Source organism: Rhododendron vialii, chromosome 4a, assembly GCF_030253575.1.
Source record: "Rhododendron vialii isolate Sample 1 chromosome 4a, ASM3025357v1".
Taxonomy (NCBI): domain Eukaryota; kingdom Viridiplantae; phylum Streptophyta; class Magnoliopsida; order Ericales; family Ericaceae; genus Rhododendron; species Rhododendron vialii.
Genome location: NC_080560.1, coordinates 13,614,159 through 13,638,346, shown reverse-complemented (window position 1 = coordinate 13,638,346; position 24,188 = coordinate 13,614,159). Strand labels below are relative to the sequence as shown.

The window sequence follows — 24,188 nt, the reverse complement described above, 5'->3', positions numbered from 1 at the left end:
GGGACACGGCAATTCTAAAAAAATCAAAATACGGACACGACGAGGGACACGCCACGTGTATATAATATATATATATATATGATTTATTTTTATTTTTTTTTCTTTTCTCCATGCTTACATTGCAATATGTAAATAATGAACAACTTAACAGTTAGCATTCATATTTTGCCATAAATACTAACCATTAGTAGTTTTAACATAATAGATTAGATGCATACATCATAACATCGGTCCATTAAAGCAAAACAAAACATCCATAGTCATAGATTTAATAGTTAATACAACCCAATCAAAAGAGAAAACATCCATAGTTCCATAAACTAAACAGCCACGTGTCCAAATATCAATTAGACCCAACTTCCATCACTTCTTCATCGCTATTGGCTTGGTCACCATCTCCATCGTCCGTGAAGATTACAACCTCCATTTCGGGTTCATCAAGTGAGAGGTTTGCAACCTCAAGCATCCCAATATCATCAAGTGAGCCAAATTGGTCTCCCGCAATATCCCACATCTTAGTTACCCCATTACAATATTGTGGACTTCTCCTTGATAAAAGACGGAGGTTACTATGAATATACACCAAGTCCTCCGCCCGTTGAGGGGTCATTTTGTTCCTTCTCAATGAATGGATGAAGGAGTATGTACTCCAATTTCTCTCACAACATGAAGAAGAAGAAAGTTGAGTGAGAATCTTCAAGGCCAAAGTTTGAAGAATCGGGGCGGATGCACCATGAATTACCCACCAACTATGAGGATCCATATTATATCTATCTTCAATAGAATCAACATCGGAAAATGACCCCTCCTTAGTTGAGAACTTGGCATACTCCACATTGGCTTTGGTACGCTCCATGGAATCATTTAATTACCTTTTCAAGCATTTCTTTCTCTCATTCATGACCTTTTCATCCTTGTGTGGAGGAACTCGCTTTGGATCCTCTTCAAGCCATATGTCACTATAATACCTACATTATAAAGTAAATAATTAACTAAGAGGTGTTTGCCCTAAAGACTTAGCAAAAATGGTAAATTATGTTGTAAACTTGTAATTACCTTAGATTTAGAGCATGTGCCAAGCAATGAAGTGGTGTATTGTTCTTGTTCCACCTATCCACTAGAATTTTATGAACAACATCATAAAATTCGCTCTCATCTTCCAAATGCTTTTCTTCGTGCTTGTAAATGACACACTTCACTTTCTCAATCATATTATCCCACATGTCGTAAATCAAGTGAAGAGTAGGCTTATCCGTGTCACATCCTCTAAGCATGTCATAAATAGGTGCCGTAAATGATAGAATGTAGTCCACCTTATCCCACCACTTCTCATTCAACAAAGTCTCCCTCACAAATGAAGCCCTTTGCTCCTCCCTATGAGAATTCCATTGAGTACTAATTAGCATCGATTGAAGACCTTGCTTGATGAGCGTAAACCTCCTAAGCATTACAATGGATGAAGCAAAGCGAGTCTCGGCAACCAAAAGCAACTTCAAAGAAACAAACTCATTAAAAATAGCCAATTTCATCGAGTGATTCATTATGAAATTCTTGATGCAACTTGCATCACCAACGACAATAGTAATCCAACTACACTCATCATACACAAGTGAGTTATTCTCAATGTTTTTCGCGGCACAAATGTTCTTCAAGGCAAGATTTAGAGTGTGCACTACGCAAGGAGTCCAAAAGATGCGAGGGTATTGGGCTTCAATTATTTGTCCTGCTGCCTTACAATTTGCAGCATTGTCTGTAACAATTTGAACCACATTCTTAGGCCCAACCTCAATAACTACCTCCTTCATCAATGAAGCAATGAAATGTTTATCCTTTATTTCCCCCTCACAATTAATAGCCTTAAGAAACATAGGTGCACCTCCGGTGACGGCCATAAAGTTAATTAAAGACCTTCTTTGAGAATCACTCCAACAATCACTTGCAATCGTCAAGCCCTTCTCCTTCCATGTCCCTTTAATAAGATCCAACAACCGTTCAATATTCGCCCTTTCCCTTTGAAGCAATCTAGTTCTTAACAAGTTGTACCCCGGTGGTATATATCCTGGTATGCTATGATTCGTAGCATACATGTAGGAACTAACATAGTGTGGATTTCTTGCCAAGTTGAAAGGCAATCCCCCGGAGTAAAACATTCGAGCAATTTCGCTATGTAAGTGGTCCCGAGCCCCAACATTGAATGCTTTAATGACAGGATTATCACTTTCCCTAGTGTTTGCCCTCCTCTTTTTCGATCCCAAGCCTCCTTGTGTTTCATTGAAACTTGTGCCCGTAAGAGAGGCACTAGAAGGAGGCAATGGAACTTTCTTCGGTTGGGATTGTTCCGCTTTTGCTTTCTCTTCTTCAATCAATTTATGAAATTTTGCAACTTCTGGACTTGTTACAACCTCACAAGCCGCTGCCCCTTCTCCGGAAACTTTCAACAAATGAGCTTTCACCCTTGTATATGAACCATTTTTTGTTACACCACAATAATTGCACTTCCATTTGAAATTTCCTCCTTTTCCACCAAATTTCTACAATTTGGTTACAAATTGCCAAAGTACTAATCCCTCCACAATGTTGGGTGCACTACTAGCACCCGTTGAGGAAGACATGTCCTATATGATTAATGTATGAGATTAACATGGTTCAAATAAAAAAAAAACAGTATGCAGGTCAGTTATACATATATATACACACTAATATATATATATATATATATATACACACACACACACACACACACACACACACACACATAAATATACAGAGAGTCAGAGACACACAGAGACAAAGACAGAGAGACAGAGAAGAACGAGAGACAGGAACGAGCGAGAGAGAGACATACCCAAGAGAGGAGAGGAGAGGAGTCGAGTTTGAGAGCTCCTCGTCAGTCGTCTAGGGCTTGAAATTTGAAAGAGTACTGAGAAAGTGAACCAGTTGATGTAATATATGAGTTTTAAAGGTATAATTACAGTTTAACCCAAAAGTCTTGAATCATTTCATATTAACCCAAAATTTTTTAAAAAAATTTCATTTTGACTCCCAGCAGTGTCCCCTGTCAAAAAATAATATAAATTATTGGACACGCCACGTGACGTGTCCAATACGTATTTAGGCGTGTCCCTGGGTCCAATACGTGGGTACGGCGCCCTTTTGGAGTGTCGGTGCTTCATAGCCTATGGTAGGCAGATCGTCTCCTTGGTTCCTCCTTGGAGCTGAGCTCAGGTGACAAGGAGTGCTTTGCACGCTAGTGTGTCCTCTTGTTGTGAGTTATCTCCTCGGGAGGGGCGAGGCGGTTTCACCGATGGTCTTGGTTGATGCTCCTTCAAACGAGCCATTCTGTCACCGTGTCATGGGCTGCCCTGGCAGACCACTGGACTGAAAGGTGGCTGACATGTGGAGGAGCCGCTTGATCTCTGTCAGTTCGTCTCGGATGTGCCTATCCCTTTCAACGGCCGTCGTGAGATTGTCGATTTTCTGCTCCAGTTGTCGTATATAAGTGTAAACTTCCTGAGATGGCACCCTGTCCGGAGACGAGAAGCCGGTCCCCACAGGAGTCGACGTCACGGAAACATGCCCCTTTCCAAGGGGCAGCAGAGCCCCCAGGAGCCAAAGTGTGAGCTCCGAGCCATTGCCATTCATCGTGCCTCCGCCTTCTAGTACATGAACCACCACCATTTTGTCTGAGAATCACAGAGGAGAAAAGCCGTTAAGAAAATGATTAGATCCCTAGCAAAGTTGCCAATTGCGAGGGTTCTAATTTTGGGATTTATGATGTTGGTGAGCTATGGTTCCTTCCTTGGTGGCTCTACTCTCCTCCGTCACACCTGCAACCTATGAAGCACCGACACCTCTAGAGGTCGACGAATCGCAGTGTCAGGACACGGGAATACGTACAAGATGCGCCACGTGGCGTGTCCCATAATTTAATATTAAATTTTGAGGGGAACACAGCGGGACACCGCTGGACACCATGGGGACACAGCGGGGATCAAATTGTAATTTTTAAAAATATTTGGGGTTAAACTATTATTTCTTAAAATATTGGGTTAAAACGTAATTAACTCAATATATAAACATTACCCACGACTTATAACCCTAAAAATTGGAAGGATCAACAGCCTTCCTCTTCTGAGAGACGACGAAGAACAAGAACAACGAAGAAGCAGCTCTGTCTCGCATTCTCTCTCTCTCTCTCTCTCTCTCTCTCTCTCTCTCTCTCTCTCTCACATCTCGGTCTCTCACACACACACACACACACACACACTGACACAGGTCTCTCTCTGAAAAACTGTTTGTATGTGTGTGTTTGCAGTGTATACTGTGTAGTATACTAGTCCAGTGTACTAGTATTATTAGTAGTATATGAGTATACTACATATATTGTTGTTTGATCCCAGATTTTTCAAATATATCCTTTATATAGGCATGTCTTCCTCAACGGGTGCTGGTAGCACACCCACTGTCGGGGATGATGCAGGGGGAGGAGTACTCTGGAAATTGTAACTAAATTGGAAAAAGTACTTGGAAAAGGAGGAATTTTCAAATGGAGGTGCAACTTTTGCACTGTAACAAAAAATGGGTCATACACAAAGGTGAAAGCTCAAATGCTGAAAATTGCACATCAGGGGACAGGGCCGTGTCTTTCGGTAACAAATAAAGATACTGTTATTTAAGAAATTATTTGAAGAGGAGGAACAGAAATCACAAGAATCCCTACCAAAGGAAGTTCCATTGCCTCCATCTAGTTGCATCTCTTTCGCGCATGAGTCACACACAAGAAGGCTTGGGATCAAAAAGGAGGAGGGGGAAAGTTACTCAAGTTAATAATCCTGTCGTTAAATCTTTAATGTTGGGGCCCGAGATCAATTACATAGTGAGATTACTCGAATGTTTTTCTCCGCGGGATTGCCTTTCAATTTGGCAAGAAATCCCTACTATGTTAACTCATATACGTATGCCATGAATAATAGCATATCGGGATATCTACCTCCGGGGTACAACTTGTTGAGAACTACATTGCTTCAAAAAGAAAGGGCGAATATTGAACAGTTGTTAGAGCCTATTAAAGGCACATGGAAGGAGAAGGGAGTGATGATTGCAAGTGATGGTCGGAGTGATCCTCAACGAAGATCTTTAATCAACTTTATGGCGGTCACCGAAGGTTTACCAATGTTTCTTAAGGCTGTTAATTGTGAGGGGGAAACAAAAGATAAACATTTTATTGCTTCATTGATGAAGGAGGTTGTTATTGAGATAGGGGCTAAGAATGTGGTTCAAATTCTCACGGATAATGCTCCAAATTGTAAGGCGGCGGGACAAATTATTAAAACACAATACCCTCACATCTTTTGGACTCCTTGCGTGGTGCACACTCTCAATCTTGCTTTGAAGAACATTTGTGCCGCAAAAAATGTTGACAAAAACTCACTTGTGTATGATGAGTGTAGTTGGATTAAAATTACCATTGGTGATGCATCGATCATTAAGAATTTCATAATGAATCACTCGATGAGATTGGCTATTTTCAATGACTTTGTTCCTTTGAAGTTGCTTTCGATTGCCGAGACTCGCTTTGCTTCATCCATTGTGATGCTTAGGAGATTTAAGCTCATCAAGCAAGGTCTTCAATCGATGGTAATTAGCACTCAATGGAATTCTCATAGGCAAGATGAAGGGGCTTCATTTGTGAGGGAGACTTTGTTGAATGAGAGGTGGTGGGATAAGGTGGACTACATTCTATCTTTTACGGCACCTATTTATGACATGCTTAGAGCATGTGACACGGATAAGCCTACTCTTCACTTGATTTATGACATGTGGGATACTATGATTGAGAAAGTGAAGCTTGCCATCTACACACACGAATATGTCCAATTGGATTATGAGAGTGAATTTTATAACGTCATTCATAAAATACTTATGGATAGGTGGAACAAGAACAATACACTGCTTCATTGCTTGGCGCATGCTCTAAATCCAAGGTAATTCATTTACCAATTTCACTAACTTAGTCTCTATACCATTATTCACCTCTTAATTATTTATTTACGTTATAATTTAGGTATTATAGTGAGAAATGGCTTCAACAAGATCCAAAGCGAGTTCCTCCACACAAGGATGAAGAGGCCACAAATGAGAGAAAGAAATGCTTGAAAAGGTACTTTGATGATTCCATAATGCGTACCAAAGCCAATATGGAGTATGTCAAGTTCTCAACCAAGGATGGGCCATTTGCCGACATTGATTCTATTGAAGCTATGTGGACTGTGGATCCTCATAGTTGGTGGATTATTCATGGTGCATCCGCCCCGACTCTTCAAACTATAGCCTTGAAGGTTCTCATTCAACCTTCTTCTTCTTCACGTTGTGAGAGAAATTGGAGTACATGCTCCTTCATCCATTCATTGAAAAAGGATAGGATGACCCCCCTATCGGGCAGAGGACTTGGTGTTTGTTCATAGCAACCTTCGGCTTTTATCGAGGAGAAGCCCACAATATTGTCAAGGGCAGACTAAGATGTGGGATATTGCGGGAGACCAATTTGGCTCACTTGATGAGGTTGGGATGCTTGAGGGTGCAAACCTCTCACTTGATGAACCCGAAATGGAGGCTACAGTCTTTAGGGATGATGGAAATGATCTTGAAGGAAATTAAGAATTGATGGAAGATGGGTCTAATTGAAATTTGGAGACTAGTTGCTTAGTTATTTCTTTGGCTTAGTATTATGGAACCATGGATGTTTATCATGTTAATTTTGTTTTCAATTGGGTATTTGGATTGTATTGAACTTATGGATCATGGATGTCTTGTTTTGTTTGAATGGTATTAGAACTATGGATGTTGTGTTTTATCTACATTTTGCCATTTAAACTTGGAAAAAATTGAAAAAAAAATTATAAATAAATAAATATACACGTGCCGTGTCCCCCGCCGTGTCCGTATCCCCCATTTTTTTAGAATTGTCGTGTCCCCGTGTCCGTGTCCGTGCATAATAGCCTGCAACCGATGATACACGGATCCTCGTTTTTGGGCGAAATACCCGTGTCGTCACGACACGGATGCGGGATCTGTACCAGGTGCGGCAGTTGAAAATAGACATGTTGGAACAACAATAGTCATCTCGAAGTTGAGGAAGAAGAAGCTCGAAGAAGAAGAAGAAGGATTGAGGACGATTGTACCTGCTTTGGAAGAAGAGAGACACACGTCGGAGAAGTAAATCTGGCGCAACAGAGGAGGAGAACATCTTCATCGTCGTCGAAGATCGTTGTCGGAGGAGTAGGAGCAGATTGTCGGAAGAGCGCGAAGAAGAAGAAAAAGAAGTGTAGGGTTTTATTACGTAGAGTAGTTGGGATTGGGCCTATTTAGTAAATAGGAGTAATGGGTTTGTATTGCACTTTTGGGCTTATTTGTTTAATTTAACAAGTGATAAGCTTGTTGGGCTTCTTTATTAAATTCGGATACATATGTGGGCTTAATATATTGGGCTTTTTACTGAGCTGGGCACATATGGGGTGTTTGTCTACTCCCAACTATTATGAATATGGCTATATATTTGGGCTATATTATATATATATAGAGTTAGGTTCCGATGAGGGATCCCTCATTTTATTAAAATGCGGGACTCCCCTTCCCGATTGAATTTCGATGATCCGAGCCGCTCAAAGTGATCAGAACGTGATTTTAAGGGTCCCAGTGGAAAATCATCAAAAAAAATGACCGGGAAGGGCTTCATCCGAGCAGTTTTCATTGAACGGTTCAAAAAAAACTGCTCGGATGACGCCCTTCCCGGTCATTTTTTTTGCTGATTTCTCGCGGGGACCCTTAAAATTACGTTCTGCACACATTGAACGGTTCGGATTTTCAAAATTTGATTGAGAAATGAAAGTCCCTCATTTTAACAAAATGAGGGATCCCTCACTTGAAAATTCCTCTATATGTGTGTATGTGTGTATATATATATATACACATATATATATATATATATACATTTTATATAACTATTCAGCGGATCCCCGCATCCTTATCCAAATTCGGATACATATCCCTGAATCCTCTATTTTCAACTTTGATGTGTCCGCCCCTTAGATATGTACCCGCACCCGATTGACGTACCCGTGTATGTGTATCATAGCCTGCAACAAGTTACTAGGGCTGGTATAGTAACCCTCTGATAGTCAAGTCAGTACTCAGGTGAATGAGGGGGGTTAGGGTAAAGAAGGACAACGTAGCTCTTTTAGGTTGATATCTCTTCCCTTTTATAGACCTTGCTTCACTTGGTCCCCAAGCAAGTGCATGTAGGATACTCTTGGGTAACCGCCTCGGGTGATGTCATGAATGACACACCGGATAAAGTGGCTACGAAGCACATGGACTCAGCTGGCAGCAATGGCTCTCGCGTTATAACCATCTCCTCTCACGTCATGATGTACGAGGCTCGAAGGCACTTGGCTCGGGAACGGTCCGAGCCCCATTCAAATGGCCACTACACTGACTCGTTGGCCTGTCTGGCCTCAACAGTGTTGACTGAGTACCGGAGGACGGTGGCTGCAGAATATCTATGCGAGCCGAGTATTGGGAAAGCCGTGGAAATGGTCTTGGACCTCGATATAGGCCCAAGCTGGATGGACCATATTATGAGTTACCTACATGTTGGTATGCTTCTAGCCGATAAGAAAGAAACTCAAAAGATCAAAGCCAAGTCCTCACGATTTTGTATTTCACCGGAGGGAAATTTGTATAAGAAGTCCTGCACTAGGTCGTACTTGCTATGTGTGCACCCCTCTATGGTGGATAAACACTTGTATGAGATTCACGAGGGAACATGCGAAGGCCACACCGGAGGAAGACCCATGGCTCACTGAGCAATCTCTCAAGGCTATTGGTAGCCACACATGGAAGAAGATGCCAAACCTTATGCAAAGGTGTTTGAAAAGCGATAGAGATTTGCACCAATCATTCGATCACCAGCCGAGAATCTAGTGCCACTTACGAGCCTATGGCTGTTTGCCCAATGGGGGATGGACATCGTGGGTCCAATGCCGAAAGCTTCTGGGAATAGAAAGTTCTTGTTCGTTGCCACTAATTACTTCACGAAGTAGATAGAAGAGGAAGCTCTAGCAAGAATCACCAAGCCAATGGTAGAGAAGTTCGTGTTGAGGAACATCAAGTTTGTTGTTCAGTTCTCCATTATTTCGGATATTGGGGCTAAGTTGCAGAAGAAGTATCGAGCCTTCTGTGCTCAACACAGGATCAGGAATTATTACTCCACGCCGGCATACCCACCGAGGAATACGCAGGCAGAAGCATAAAAAAACAATCTTGGGGGCAGTCAAGAAGAGGCTCGAGAAGAAAAAAAAAGGGTAAGTGGCCTGATCAAGGGCCAGTAGTTCTGTGTGTACTGAACTATGTCGAGGAGTTCCCTTATGGTACTGAGGCAGTGATACCCTTGAAGTGGGAATGTCAACCAACCACACGGCTTTGGTTGAAAGTGGAGGCAACAATGTTGCCCTCGCAAAGAAGCTAGAGTGCTAGACGTCGCCGAGGAAAGGAGAAAGTGAGAACTAGCAAAACTGGCATCATACTAGGAGCAGCTTGTGAGGAGCTACAACAGGAAGGTGAATCCCAAAGAGTTCGGCATGGGAGATCTTGTCTTGAGATAAGTGCTCGGGAATACCAAAGTTACGACAGATGGAAAGCTCAGCCCAAATTAGGAAGGACCGTACAAAGTAACAGAAATTGCTAGAGTGGGAACCTATCGTTTGGCAGATCTAGACGAAAATCCAGTCCCGAGGCCGTGGAATGCTCAGAACTTGAAGAAATTCTGGGTGTGAGCAAGCTAAGTAGTTGTTATTTTTACTTATTGTTAAGTATGTCATGGTTAAGCTTTCAAATAGCTTGGCATTGTGCCATGTAGTAGCAATATCATATTTGATAACAATTTATGTCATATTTGTGGTTCTTTGCTTCGTAGCCTTCGTTGTAATGTTTCTGAAGACTTTATGTTACGTGATTGTTATGAAGTCATGAATAAAACTTACGTTTCCCATGATTATTGGTTGATGAATTTTTGTTTGGTCTAAGCATGAAAACGCTTGCGTATGGACTCAAATACTTTCTTTGACTCCATATTGGGAGCAGATAGTATGTAAAATTGTGGACATATCAACTTTGGTTAAACAAATTTGGATAGCAGCATGCATAAGTATGAAAACACTTCGTTGTAATAAGCAGTGCGGAGCACAAACGAAGGCAACAATGAATGCCTTAAAATCTATAACTTAACCAAGCACAAGAAAACTTGAGCGAGAACGAAATAACTCAAAAATTAATGCTGGGTATGCCCAAACCCTAACTATGACAACAAAGAATGACAAGCATAGGCCCAGGCACAAAGAAGCTTGGGGCCCAAGCAGTGAAGAGTGCTCAAACATTGAGCTAAGTGTGAAAAGTCTTGGGCAATGGCAACGATGAATGCCAAGAGTATAGCTAAGTGTGAAAAGACTTAGGTAATGGCAAACGATGAAAGCCATATGATGGGCCAAGTACGAGTGAGCACGGCCCTTGAAAACAAAGTATAAAACAACTTAGGTTATGAGTGCATCATGCATAAACGAAAACCTAAGCATACAAATGCTTAGAAGCAATGAACATTGCTCAGAAGTTGGCTAAGTGTGAAAAAACTTAGGTTATAGCAGTGAACCATGCTAACAAAATGGCTAACTATGATTCAACTTGGGCTGAGCACGTAAAAGCTCAGGCCCCGAACAATAAAGGATCCTCAAAACATACAGAGCCCAAGTACGAATAAACTTGGCCCTTGACAAAAGGAATGTCAAAATTAAAACCACAATAAAGTATGCACCACACGGGGGGCGGGAGCAATAAAAATAGAGTACTTGACAGATTAGGGGCCACCCTAACAAAAGCCGCAAAGGGCCACTGAATAAACAAGTTAAACTGAGTATATGCCACGAACAGCCCAAATTAACTAAAGTATTGAATTACTAGGCAAAGCAGGGCCATCAAATTGTTTCAACCAAGTAGGGCAAGGAAAGCATACAATTGCGAGTTTAGGGTATGAATGATACCTTTTAATGCACCAGAGTATTGTCCACAGTCACGTCGATGATGGCACTACATATTTTCGCCAGTAGTCTTCTTAACCTACAAGAAACCATTGATTTTTCAATTTTATAATTTGAATTGCACACTTTCAAAGTTCTTATCACTTAGTGATCAATAGTTTTCACACCTACTAGGAATCACTATTTTTTTCTTTCACATGACTAGTAGTCTAAACACCTACTAACCGTTATGCGTTTTTCTCCTCTGATCAATAGCCACTCACTGCTACGAAGTAAGAACCACTTTTTACTTCCATCTCACCAAAGCAACACGCCAATTTTAGGATCTATAAAACAAATCTAATTCTTTCAACGAGAGCGACATTGAATCGAGGCAACAAGTACGCCTCGGATCTAGTACGTAAACTTTGATCCATACTAAACAAAGGTAACAACAAATCCACATGTTCCAAAACTAATCGAGCCAACAAATATTTCGCATTATTCTACCTATCAAATGAATTGGGCCTTTCTTTTGAATCGGAGCAACATATATTTTAGACTCATCAAAGATTCTCTGTCTAACAAGATTTTCACAAATTCCGTCCTTTGTAGCCAGTAGCCTTCTACTAGGACTCACAGTTTCAGTGACCAGTAGCCTTCTACTAGGAGCTACATATTGTCGCTAGATACTAACCTACTAGGAACCATTGTTTTTACGGTTTCATTATCTAAAATCCACACTTTCAGAGTTCTTATCACTTAGCGATCAGTAGTCTTCGCAACTACTAGGAATCACTATTTTCCATTCACATGACTAGTAGTCTAAACACCTACCAACCGTCATGCGTTTCTCCTGTCATCAATAGCCATACACCGGGAAGTAAGAACCACCTTTTTATTTCCATCTCGCCGAAGCAATGAGCCAATTTTTGAATCTATAAAATTGATCTAATTCTTTCAATGAGAGTGACAATGAATCGAGGCAACAAGCACGTTTCGGATCTACTACGTAAACTTTGATCCATGCTAAACCGAGGTAAAATCAAATCCACATGTTCCAAAACTAATTATCTACTACGTAAGCTTTGATCCATGCTAAACCAAGGTAAAATCGAATCCACATGTTCCAAAACTAATCGAGCCAACAAATATTCGAAAAATTGTACCTATTAGATGAATTGGGCCTTTCTTTTGAATGGGAGCAACATATATTTACGACCCATCAAAGAATCTTTGCCTAACAAAATTTTCACAAATTCCGTCCTTGGTAGCAAGTAGCCCTCCACTAGGAATCACATTTTCAGTAACCAGTAGCCTTCTACTAGGAGCTACATATTGTCACTAGTAGTATTGCTAACCTACTAGGAACCATTGTTTTTCCGATTTCATAATTTGAAATGCACATTGTCAAAGTTGTTATCACTTAGTGATCAGAAGTCTTTGCAACTACTAGGAATCACTATTTTTTTTTCACATGACGAGTAGTCTAAACACCTACTAACCGTCATGCATTTTTCTCTTGTGATCAATAGCCACTCACTACTAGGAAGTAAAAACCACCTTTTTATTTCCATTCACCAAAACAACATGCCAATCTTTGGATCTATAAAATTGATCTAATTCTTTCAATTAGAGCGACATTGATTTGACGCAACATTTATTCGAGGAAACAAGTACATTTCGAATCTAGTACATAAACTTTGATCCATATTAAGCCAAGGTAACATTGAATCCACAAGTTCAAAAACCAATCGAGCCAACAAATATTTCGCAATACTCGACTTATCAGATGAATTAGGCCTTTCTTTTAAATCAAAGCAACATATATTTTACACCCATCAAAGATTCTCTGTCTAACAAGATTTTCACAAATTCCACCCTTGGTAGCCAATAGCAAAATTACTAGGAATCGCATTTTCAGTGACCAGTAGCCTTCTACTAGGAGCTACATATTGTGGCCAGTAGTCTCGCTAACCTACTAGGAACCATTGTTTCTCCGATTTCATAATCTGATATGCACACTTTCAGAGTTGTTAGCACTTAGTGATCAGTAGTCTTTGCACCTACTAGGAATCACTATTTTCTTTCCACATGACTAGTAGTCTAAACACCTACTAACCGTCATGTATTTTTCTGCTGTGATCAATAACCATACACTACTAGGAAGTAAGAACCACCTTTTTATTTCCATCTCACCGAAGCAACACGCCAATCTTTGGATCTATAAAATTGATCCAATTCTTTCAAAGAGAGCGACATTGATTCGAGGCAACAAGTACATTTCGAATCTAGTACATAAACTTTGATCCATATTAAACCGAGGTAACATCAAATCAACATGTTCCAAAACCAATCAAGCCAACAAATATTTCGCAATACTCGACTTATCAAATGAATTGGGCCTTTCTTTCGAATCGCAGCAACATATATTTTAGACCCATCTAAGATTCTTTGTCTGAAAAGATTTCACAAATTCCGCCCTGGTAGCCAGTAGCCCTCTACTAGGAATCACATTTTCAGTGACCAGTAGCCTTCTACTAGGAGCTACATATTGTGGCCAGTAGTCTCGCTAACCTACTAGGAACCATTGTTTTTCTGATTTCATAATCTGATATGCACACTTTCAGAGTTGTTAGCACTTAGTGATCAGTAGACTTTGCACCTACTAGGAATCACTACTTTCCTTCCACATGACTAGTAGTCTAAACACCTACTAACCGTCATGTATTTTTCTGCTGTGATCAATAACCATACGCTACTAGAAAGTAAGAACCACTTTTTTATTTCCATCTCACCGAAGCAACACGCCAATCTTTGGATCTATAAAATTGATCCAATTCTTTCAACGAGAGCGACATTGATTCGACGCAACAAGTAAATTTTGAATCTAGTACGTAAATTTTGATCCATATTAAACCGAGGTAACATCGAATCAACATGTTCCAAAACCAATCAAGCCAACAAATATTTCGCAATACTCGACTTATCAGATGAATTGGGCCTTTCTTTTGAATCGCAGCAACATATATTTTAGACCCATCAAAGATTCTTTATCTAAAAAGATTTTCACAAATTCCGCCCTTGGTAGCCAGCAGCCCTCTACTAGGAATCACATTTTCAGTGACCAGTAGCCTTCTACTAGGAACTACATATTGTGGCCAGTAGTCTCGCTAACATACGAGGAACCACTGTTTTTCCGATTTCATAATCTGATATGCACACTTTCAGAGTTGTTAGCACTTAGTGATCAGTAGTCTTCGCACCTACTAGGAATCACTATTTTCCTTCCACATGACTAGTAGTCTAAACACCTACTAACCGTCATGTATTTTTCTGCTGTGATCAATAACCATACACTACTAGGAAGTAAGAACCACCTTTTCATTTCCATCTCACCGAAGCAACACGCCTATCTTTGGATCTATAAAATTGATCCAATTCTTTCAACGAGAGCGATATTGATTCGAGGCAACAAGTACATTTCGAATCTAGTACGTAAACTTTGATCCATATTAAACCAAGGTAACATTGAATAAATATATTCCAAAACCAATCAAGCCAACAAATATTTCACAATACTTGACTTATCAGATGAATTGGGCCTTTCTTCCGAATTGGAGCAACATATTTTAGACCCATCAAAGATTCTCTGTCTTAAAAGATTTTCAAAAATTTCGGCCTCGGTAACCAACAGCCCTCTACTAGGAATCTCATTTTCAGTGACCAGTAGCCTTCTACTAGGAGCTACATATTGTGACCAGTAGTCTCGCTAACCTACTAGGAACCACTGTTTTTCCGGTTTCATAATCTAAAATGCACACTTTCAGAGTTGTAATCACTTAGTGATCAGTAGTCTTTGCAACTACTAGGAATCACTATTTTCCTTTCACATGACTAGTAGTCTAAACACCTACTAACTGTCATGTGTTTTTCTCCTGTGATCAAAAGCCATACACTACTAGGAAGTAATAACCACCTTTTTATTTCCATCCACCGAAGCAACACGCCAATCTTTGGATATATAAAATTGATCCAATTTTTTCAACGAGAGCGACATTGATTCGAAGCAACAATTACAGTTCGAATTTAGTACATAAACTTTGATCCATATTAAACCGAGGTAACGTCGAATCCACATGTTCCAAAACCAATTGAGCCAACAAATATTTCGCAACACTTGACTTATCAGATGAATTGGGCCTTTCTTTTGAATCAGAGCAACATATATTTTAGACCCATCAAAGATTCTTTGTCTAACAATATTTTCACAAATTCCATCCTTGGTAGACAATAGCCCTCTACTAGGAATCACATTTTCACTGACCAGTAGCCTTCTACTAGGAGATACATACTGTGGCTAGTAGACTCGCTAACCTACTAGAAACCATTGTTTTTCCAATTTCATAATCTGCTATGCACACTTTCAGAGTTGTTATCACTTAGTGATCAGTAGTATTTGCACCTAATAAGAATCACTATTTTCCTTTCACATGACTAGTAGTATAAACACCTACTAATCGTCATGCGTTTCTCCTGTGATCAATAGCCATATACTACCAGGAAGTAAGAACCACTTTTTTATTTCCATCGCACCAAAGCAACATACCAATCTTTGGATCTATAAAATCGATCCAATTTTTTCAACAAGAGCGACATTGATTCGAAGCAACAAGTACATTTCGAATTTAGTACATAAACTTTGATCCATATTAAACCGAGGTAACATCGAATCCAAATGTTGCAAAACCAATCAAGCCAACAAATATTTCGCAATACTCAACTTATAAAATGATTTGGGCCTTTCTTTTGAATCGTAGCAACATATATTTTAGACCCATCATAGATTCTTTGTCTAACAAGATTTTCACAAATTCTGTCCTTAGTAGCCAGTAGCCCTCTACTAGGAATCACATTTTCAATGACCAATAGCCTTCTACTAGGAGCTACATATTGTCGCCAGTAGTATCGCTAACCGACTAGGAACCACTGTTTTTCCTGTTTCATAATCTTAAATGCACACTTTCAGAGTTCTTATCACTTAGTGATTAATAGTCTTTGCAACAACTATGAATCACTATTTTCTTTTCCTCTAAACGCCTACTAACCGTCATGCCTTTTTTCCTATGATCAATAGCCACTGGCTACTAGGAAGTAATAACCACCTTTTTATTTTCATCTCACCGAAGCAACACGCCAATCTTTGGGTCTATAAAATCGATCTAATTCTTTCAATGAGAGCGACATTGATTTGAGGCAACAAGTACGTTTTGCATCTAGTGCGTAAACTTTGCTCCATATTAAACCAAGGTAACATCGAATCGATATGTTCCAAAACTAATCGAGCCAACAAATATTTCACAATACTCTACTTATCGGATGAATTGGGCGTTTCTTTTGAATCAGAGTATCATATATTTTAGACCCAACAAAGATTCTTTGTTTAAAAGGATTTTCACAAATTCCGTCCTCGGTAGTCAGTAGCCCTCTACTAGGAATCACATTTTCAGTGACTAGTAGCCTTCTACTAGGAGCTACATATGCGGTCAGTACATACTAGAAACCATTATTTTTCCAATTTCATAATCTGAAATGCAAACTTTCAGAGTTCTTATCACAAATTCTTCTTTTATGTCCCTTTTACTATTTATACTTCACAAGATGAAACTGTAACACAAGTAGAAAACTTCACATGCTAGTAAAACTAAGCGTCCAATGCTAAATGTCGAGACTTACTGGAACAACTCCATCAAGAATGTTGACGGTCAAAATAGCAGGGACGATACCAGCACTGATACCTTGGATATTTGGGGGGACCTTCAACATGAAAGCAACCTTCCCATTATGAAATAGTCAAGATGACAGTATTGCTCTACTATAACTAGTCAAGTTCACATTTCTCAAATACCAGCCAGCTTGTAGTTAAATTAGGACGGTATAACAATATTTGAGTATACGAAAAAAGTTAAGTTAGAAACTATCACCAACCATCATTTGGCTCCAATTCCAATGCGTTTCTGAAACTTCAGCAGCAGTCTATGTCATTAAGAGCTATGTGTACCTGACAAATAAAGAAAACCAAAAAATTATTAGCCTCGAAATCGTCCAATTGGACTCGTGCCATCAAAGACACATAACATGCAGACGAAGATGCATAAAAAGCAGTTGTAGATGCATAAAAAACAAACATTCACAATCAAGCCTAAATTAAGAGAACAATGCAAACAGAAACCACAAACAGCTATCAAAAGCAGCAACAAGACAGCCCCAAAGAGCATCAAAAGACTGCAGCTGACAATAAAAACGAATAACAGGAGAAACAACACCACAACATCAGCAAAAACTCCCTCAGCAGCTTCAAAAAGCAGCAGCAACAACAAGAAAAACAGCAGCAATAAACACAGCTCAATGTCCCAGGACTTTGCTCCAACAATTAAGCACTAGTTTCAGCATTTATATAGAAGATACCTGGTCATCAGGTCTTGGTGGTGCCCTATAACTTTGCTCCAAAGATGTGTTGTCATCTCCGACAGACTCTTATAGTTCGATGTCCACTTGCTGCATCCGGAAGACGTAAATAATTAACTTGCAAACATATGCATGCGTCCCAGTTTCAAGAAATGTAGCATGCACAAAATAGCTGCATTCATAATCGCTGGATTGTTTGTTTCCACTGTTCTGTTCGTTGCTGATCTTATGAAGGAAGAAAAAAGGGGATGTTTTATTCCTAATTTCCGAATTTTTAACTATGCTAGCCCAAAGGACGTGTTTCCCCAATCTAGCATAAAAATAAAAATAAACAAACTGCAATCCTAGGTCCTCGACTACTCAAAACCCCCATATCTCTTCACCCCACGAAATTCCAAACAATTGTAAAACCTAAAATAAGAGAAATGCTCTATGCGTATGGATCTCAAACAGGGCTTGGATTTCTCTCGAAGAAAGAAGAGGTACCACTAACTTAGATTACCACAAAAAAGGTACCATTGACTCACAATTTCATACACTCATCATCAAGAAACAATATCATACATGCATCAACAAGTTCCACAACCAACACTTCATTTTACACAATAGAAGCTCGAATCCAAACAAAAAGCATTCAATTTCAACAATGCCAGTCATCAATCCCTCAGATCTCACTTTTTTTTTTCATTCAAGTTCACCAAAAAGAACTTCACAGTTGGTATCTTAGGATATACTACTACAGTCATCAATCCCAGATATATACGCCGACATAACCAATTTAATTGGATGGAAAGGGAATAAAAAATAAACCGTCTGGAAACCCTAGCAAGAGAGAGCTGGATCGTCAAAGCTATTCGATTCGATTAACCAGCCGGCTAGCAACACGAACAGATCACGTAACCTAGACAGAAACAAACAAGATATATATATATATATATATATATATATATATATATATAGAGAGAGAGAGAGAGAGAGAGATACCAGTAAAGGAGAGCTATTCGATTCAATTAACCAGCGCTCCTTTTTTGGGCAGGGAGCGCGCGTGCGCGCACACAGAGAGAGAGAGAGAGAGAGAGAGAGAGAGAGAGAAGAACCAACAAGGGAGGCAGAGATACCTAGAGCTACAAAGCACAAGATCGAGATAGAAACCTAGGGCTCGTTTGGATGAAGGATTGGCAAGGGGGATAACTTATCAGTATCACCCCTGCTAAGGCCATGGGCCCCATTGTTATCCCTGGTTTGGGAAGCTCAAAAGGCGAGGGTTTTCATTAATCCCCATCCTTGCTTATGCCGGCGAAGAGGGGCTGCGGAGGTATTATTTTCGGCTGGGTTTCGAGGTGTTCATAAGTTATCCCCTCTATTCGACCTGGAAATTTGACAATTTCACCCCTCCTTATCCCCCTTCCCCCACTCCCAGCATCCCATCTCTATCGCTACCCACTTTCTGCTTTTGTTCGAAGAGAGGTCAGGGTTTTGAGGCGATTTGGAGAGTTCAACCGATTTGAGGTTCGATTAACTCATGTATGGCTTCGATTAAGTTGTGCGTTCGGTTTTCTACAGTTTTCGAGTCCATGGATGTGTGGGTTTTGACTGTAGCTGCGTCTTTTGCATGTAAAACTCCATAGATCTATAAAAGTGTACTGTAGCCGCAATTTGTTTGTGAAGATTTGAAACCCTACCAAAAAATTAATGTATGTGTTACTACGTTTGTGCATGTAGAGATGAATCAAAAACCCTAACCCTAAAACTAAAAGTAAGATTGTGAGCAAGATTGGTACTTTACCCACTTTTTTGAAGTGGCTGATCTTTAACGTCATATACATTATTTGGTCCATTTGTGAATGTGTAATTAAAGACTAAGTATGTGAGTAAGAGGTGAACTATGAACAATGGGTTTTCAAAAACTATGAACTATGAACAATTTGTAAGAGGTGAATTATGTGTGTATGGTTTGTATTGCTACATTTGATGCACTTTTTGGTAAATGTGAAAATTTAATTTGAAAATCTTTCCAATGACAGGTTTTGGCATAATGTGTCTTACTAGGGCAATGATGAATCAATTCAATTCTTAATTAAGGTAGATACCTCGGCGGGGTAACATTAGTTACAGCCATGAGTACCCTTATGATTCCAAAAAAATTGTCTGAGCCCAATCTAGTTTTCTGCTGTGCTTGACCCCTTGACTCTCTATTGAGAGTGTAGCAGGGTGGCCAACTACGCCTAGCCTGTTGGTTCCAATAAGTATTACTATCTATAGAGATACAAAGACTTGCAAACGAGTGCTTAAATATAATTGCGCACCATTTAAGAGCCAGCAAGAACATCCATTCCGCAATCAATGCGTAATCACCTCCTTCCGTACCGTCCCAACTCAATTCATTCGGCGAACCATGTACTCTCTTCATACTAAGAACAATTTCCGCCTTCAGATAGTATCCCCAAATCACCATTCGCTCCAAAGAAGCACCACCTGACGTCAACTCCACCGCATACAAAATGCCCTTCACCTCCTCGCTCGTGTTATTGTTCCCAAACAACCACTCCTCGCCTCACTCCACCACCTGAAAAACACCATTGGACACAACATTTTTACCAAGAAAAAAAATATATCACCCAGCATCAAACTGCACAAGTAGGAATCTAATGACAAATAGCACCTAAGGGGTTGGCCCAGCGACTTAGCATTTGCTCTTCGAAACCTCTTACGCGTTATCCACCTTTTTCCGTCTCGCCGGTGGACGGTGGGATTGCGCTGGACGGTAAGATTGGTCCCTAGGACTTGCTATCGTCTCCTATTGGTCCCTATGACTTAGGGTTTTCTCTTCACTCAAGTTCTATCGACTTCTTTGGGTCCATTACGTACTCTTTAGACTCCTTTGGGGCCAACACATCTCCGGGTTTAAACGGCCCCGTCAGTAGAATTAATCAAGGGGTGCACGTAAACTGCTCGGGACATTTAAAAGAAAACAAGAAGTGTCGGGAGATGGGGTGGCGGTATACCTGTAAGGAACGAAGTAGAGTCGTTCTTCGTCGCAGGCGTAGGCGTCGGGGGCGGTGGAAGAGGGAGGGTGGGGCCATTCGTCGGCGTCGAGGAGGTCCAGGGAGAGGAAATCTAGGGTTTTGGAGAGGAGCGGGCGGAGGCGATGAGGTTGCACAGAGAGAAGCGGAGGGTTCTCGAGAGAGAGAGATCATTGAGAGAGAGCTGTGGGTTCATTGAGCTGTGGGTTCATTGAGAGAGAGAGAGAGAGAGAGAGAGAGAGAGAGGTGGTTTTTTGAATTTTGATTTGACGAGAGAAATAGAGTGGGTTATAAATACTTAATAGTAATCGTTCTCTGTCTTGTGCACGGAAGAGGCCAAAAAAAACCAAAAGGAAGTTTAAAAATATAACTGCGAATTTACTGTATGTAATTTATTTTTAAGTAAATAATTTTTGGACAAAAATGTCCTTATAAAAATGGATAAAAATACCCTTACTTTTGTTACATACAATCACAAACATATAACCACATCAAAAAAAATATACATTTCATAACCCACCCACGTTTCCCTCCATTTTTTCCCATCTCCTTCCGGAGGAAATCTTCTGGTTCTTCTGATTCCATTCTAGGCCACCACCATTGTTGAGCTCTCACCTCTCCACCATAAACTCGGTCGACATCTACCTCCGAACTCTCGCCTCACACCTCCTAACTCTCAATGGAAACCTCTATTGCTTCTTCTCTATCCATTGGTAAAGAAGAAGTCTCGAACCCAATATATGAGAGCAATATGCATTTTGATTGGGGATTGGAAGGTTGTGCAATGGAAATGGAAGTTGACAAGGAAGAGGGAGCCATGGATGTTGTAGTTTCAGAGCCAAAATCACAGTACGAGGTAACTCATCACTCCTTCATTTTTAGCCTGGATTTGTCCCGATATTGTCATATTTTAGCCTGGTTCTGTCCCGACATTATCATATTCTAAAAATTGACAACAATATCATATTCTAAAACTCGGAATTCTGTTAAAATTTCAAACTCTAGAGTTCGAAACTTGTTGACAATAATCACTCCTTCATTTTAAATCTGGTTCTGGCACGACGTTGCTAGATTATAAAATTTGAAATTAGGCCAATATTTCAAATTCTAGAGTTTGAAAATTGAAGATAATATCATATTCTAAAACTCAAAATTTTGCCAAAATTTCAAACTCTAGAGTTTAAATATTGTAGACAATAATCACTCCCCCATTTTTAAGTTGGTTCTGTCCCGATGTGTTCAGATTCTAAAATTCAAAATTATGCTAAATTTGCAAACTCTAGAGTTTGAAACTTATATCATATTCTAAAACTTGAAATTATCACAAAGTTTCAAACTCTAGAGTTCGAAACTTGCTGATAATATCATATTCTAAAACTTGAAATGCTGCCAAAATTTTAAAATTTTAATTGGTTTTTCTTTTGGTGTTCTAGGGTGACACTTCAACATTTGGTAGTCATGTAGGACCCGCAACTAATCCTACTCCCACTCCTACACTATATAATTATACGAAGCATTTCACAACGGACAAAGTGAGTGTTTCAAACCATGGAGTTTTTTTTCATGTTCTACCTTATGGTGCAGGTTATGATTTTTTTTTTTTTACTTTTCGACAGGTATTTTTGTCCGAGAAAGAATTGGTAGAGTGGACAAGATCTGCGGGTAAACGATACGGCTTTGTCATTATCATTAAGGCCTCGGAGAAGTTTATTAAGAATCGCAAACCGAGGATGAGGTTTTCATGCTAAAGGAGCGGGAAGTATAGGAAGTTTGTGAAGAAGTCTTTGGGGGAGGAGGTGTCTGTGAAGAAAAGGGCGATGCGTTCCACGGGCACAAAGAAAATTGAATGCCCATTTCTATTGAAAGGAGTAAAGGACAATGATGGTTGGACTGCCTCTGTCCACAATGGCACTCACAATCATCCCCCAGCGGTGTACTTGGAGGGGCATTCGTATCCTGAAAGGTTGTCGGCGGAGCAAACTGTCACGTTGGTGGATTTGTCAGTCGCTATGGTTAAACCCAAACAAATTCTAAGTCAGTTAAAGGGCAATAATCCTTCGAACGTCACGACAATCAGACATGTGTACAATGCACGACATAAGTACCGAGTGATAGAGAAAGCCAGGAGAACTCAAATGCAACATCTAATGGCTCGGCTACAACATTTTAGCTATGTGAATTGGGATCGTTCGAACAAGGATAGAAATGTCACGGACTTGTTTTAGGCTCCCCCTTGCGCTGGCGAGATGTTACGTGCTTTCCCTCAAGTGTTAATGATGGATTGCACGTACAAGACAAATAGGTACAGGTTTCCATTACTGCAAATTGTTGGCGTAACATGTACGGAGTTGACTTTTAACATAGCCTTTGCTTTCATTGAGTGTGAAAAGGAGGAAAACTACACTTGGGTGTTGGAGAAGTTAAAAGGAATGATGGATGCTGATGCGCTTCCGGTTGTTATCATTACGGATAGGGAGTTGGCGCTTATGAATGCCATCAGAAGTGTTTTCCCTCATGCTACCAATCTCCTATGTAGGTTTCATATCTCAAAGAACGTCTTAGCTAAGTGTAGAAAGATGTTTGATGACAAGACAATGGAGGAGTTTAGTTGTAGTTGGGGCCTAGTTGTCCTTTCAGCGAGTGTTACACAGTATGAAAAGCGCCTTCGTGCTTTGAAGCGTGATTTTCAAATGTTTCCTGCAGCACTTGATTATGTGGAGAAAAATTGGTTAATACCTTATAAGGAGAGGTTTGTTGGAGCTTGGACGGATAAAGTCATGCATTTGGTAACCTAACAAGTAATAGGAAAATGTTTTATTCGCAATTTAAGCACTTTCTTTTTGCATTTCAAGTAAAATCCATATATGTTATTTGATATGGCTAACGTCTGGATATATTTATTTTTTCGTAGGGCGGAGAGTGCACATGCTGCGCTAAAACATCAACTAGAGCACTCCCAATGTAACTTTGACAATATATGGGAGAAAATGCATCGACTTATTTTGTTACAAGAAACTGAAGTCAAAGCTTCTTTGGAGAAGAGTCTTACTTCTATCCCACATGAATTTAGGAGTCCTCTATTTGAGATGTTGAGGGGAGTTGTTTCGAAGAATGGCATGACACATGTTCTGGCCGCGTCCCATCAAGTGGAATGGATTGTGGAATCGAACCATGTGTGCGAGTGTGCTTTGAGGTACACCCATGGTTTACCTTGCACTCATGAGATTGCTCCTTACAAGACGAAAAATATCCCCCTACTACTTGAGTTAATACACGACCATTGGAAGAGGCTGTCTTTGGTTCTAGCCCAGAATGATGCTTCGTTGGGGGAGACAATGAAGGCTAAGTTTCAGATTTTCTACGATAGATTTGTTAGTGAAAAGCCTGATGTCCAGCGCCATATGTTCAAAAAGTTCGATGAGGCTATCAATCCGGATTGCACTACCCTTGTTGAACCCCAAGAGAAGGCAAAGCCACGCGGTCGCATGTCAACAAAAGAAAAAAATGCAGCCAAAGTGAAAAATGCAACTAAAGTAAAAAATTCGACACGTAGGAATCCTTCGGAGTTTGAGCACGTTTTGGCCTCCCTTCAACCCTCCCTTGAAACCCTCAAGGCAGTCAAAGAGAAACC

General features: G+C 40.1%; 4 protein-coding genes across 4 annotated transcripts; 2 read left to right on the top strand and 2 right to left on the bottom strand.

The window, feature by feature from the left end:
• LOC131322635 (uncharacterized) lies at nt 1–1,199 on the bottom strand. The gene has a single exon (XM_058354029.1). It carries the CDS (start codon nt 854–856, stop codon nt 344–346), a length of 513 nt encoding a protein of 170 aa, XP_058210012.1. The 5' UTR covers nt 857–1,199; the 3' UTR covers nt 1–343.
• On the bottom strand, nt 851–2,722 carry LOC131322633 (uncharacterized). The gene is made up of 2 exons (XM_058354027.1): nt 1,057–2,722; nt 851–968 (listed from the first exon to the last, which is right to left on the bottom strand). Exons 1-2 carry the CDS (start codon nt 2,148–2,150, stop codon nt 869–871), a joined length of 1,194 nt encoding a protein of 397 aa, XP_058210010.1. The 5' UTR covers nt 2,151–2,722; the 3' UTR covers nt 851–868.
• Nucleotides 2,723–5,475: 2,753 nt separating this feature from the next.
• LOC131322634 (uncharacterized) lies at nt 5,476–6,912 on the top strand. The gene is made up of 2 exons (XM_058354028.1): nt 5,476–5,984; nt 6,065–6,912. Exons 1-2 carry the CDS (start codon nt 5,500–5,502, stop codon nt 6,462–6,464), a joined length of 885 nt encoding a protein of 294 aa, XP_058210011.1. The 5' UTR covers nt 5,476–5,499; the 3' UTR covers nt 6,465–6,912.
• A 14,186-nt stretch (nt 6,913–21,098) lies between these two features.
• LOC131323700 (uncharacterized) lies at nt 21,099–22,782 on the top strand. The gene is made up of 4 exons (XM_058355547.1): nt 21,099–21,413; nt 21,991–22,089; nt 22,174–22,262; nt 22,308–22,782. Exons 1-4 carry the CDS (start codon nt 21,237–21,239, stop codon nt 22,780–22,782), a joined length of 840 nt encoding a protein of 279 aa, XP_058211530.1. The 5' UTR covers nt 21,099–21,236.
• The last annotated feature ends 1,406 nt before the right edge of the window (nt 22,783–24,188 follow it).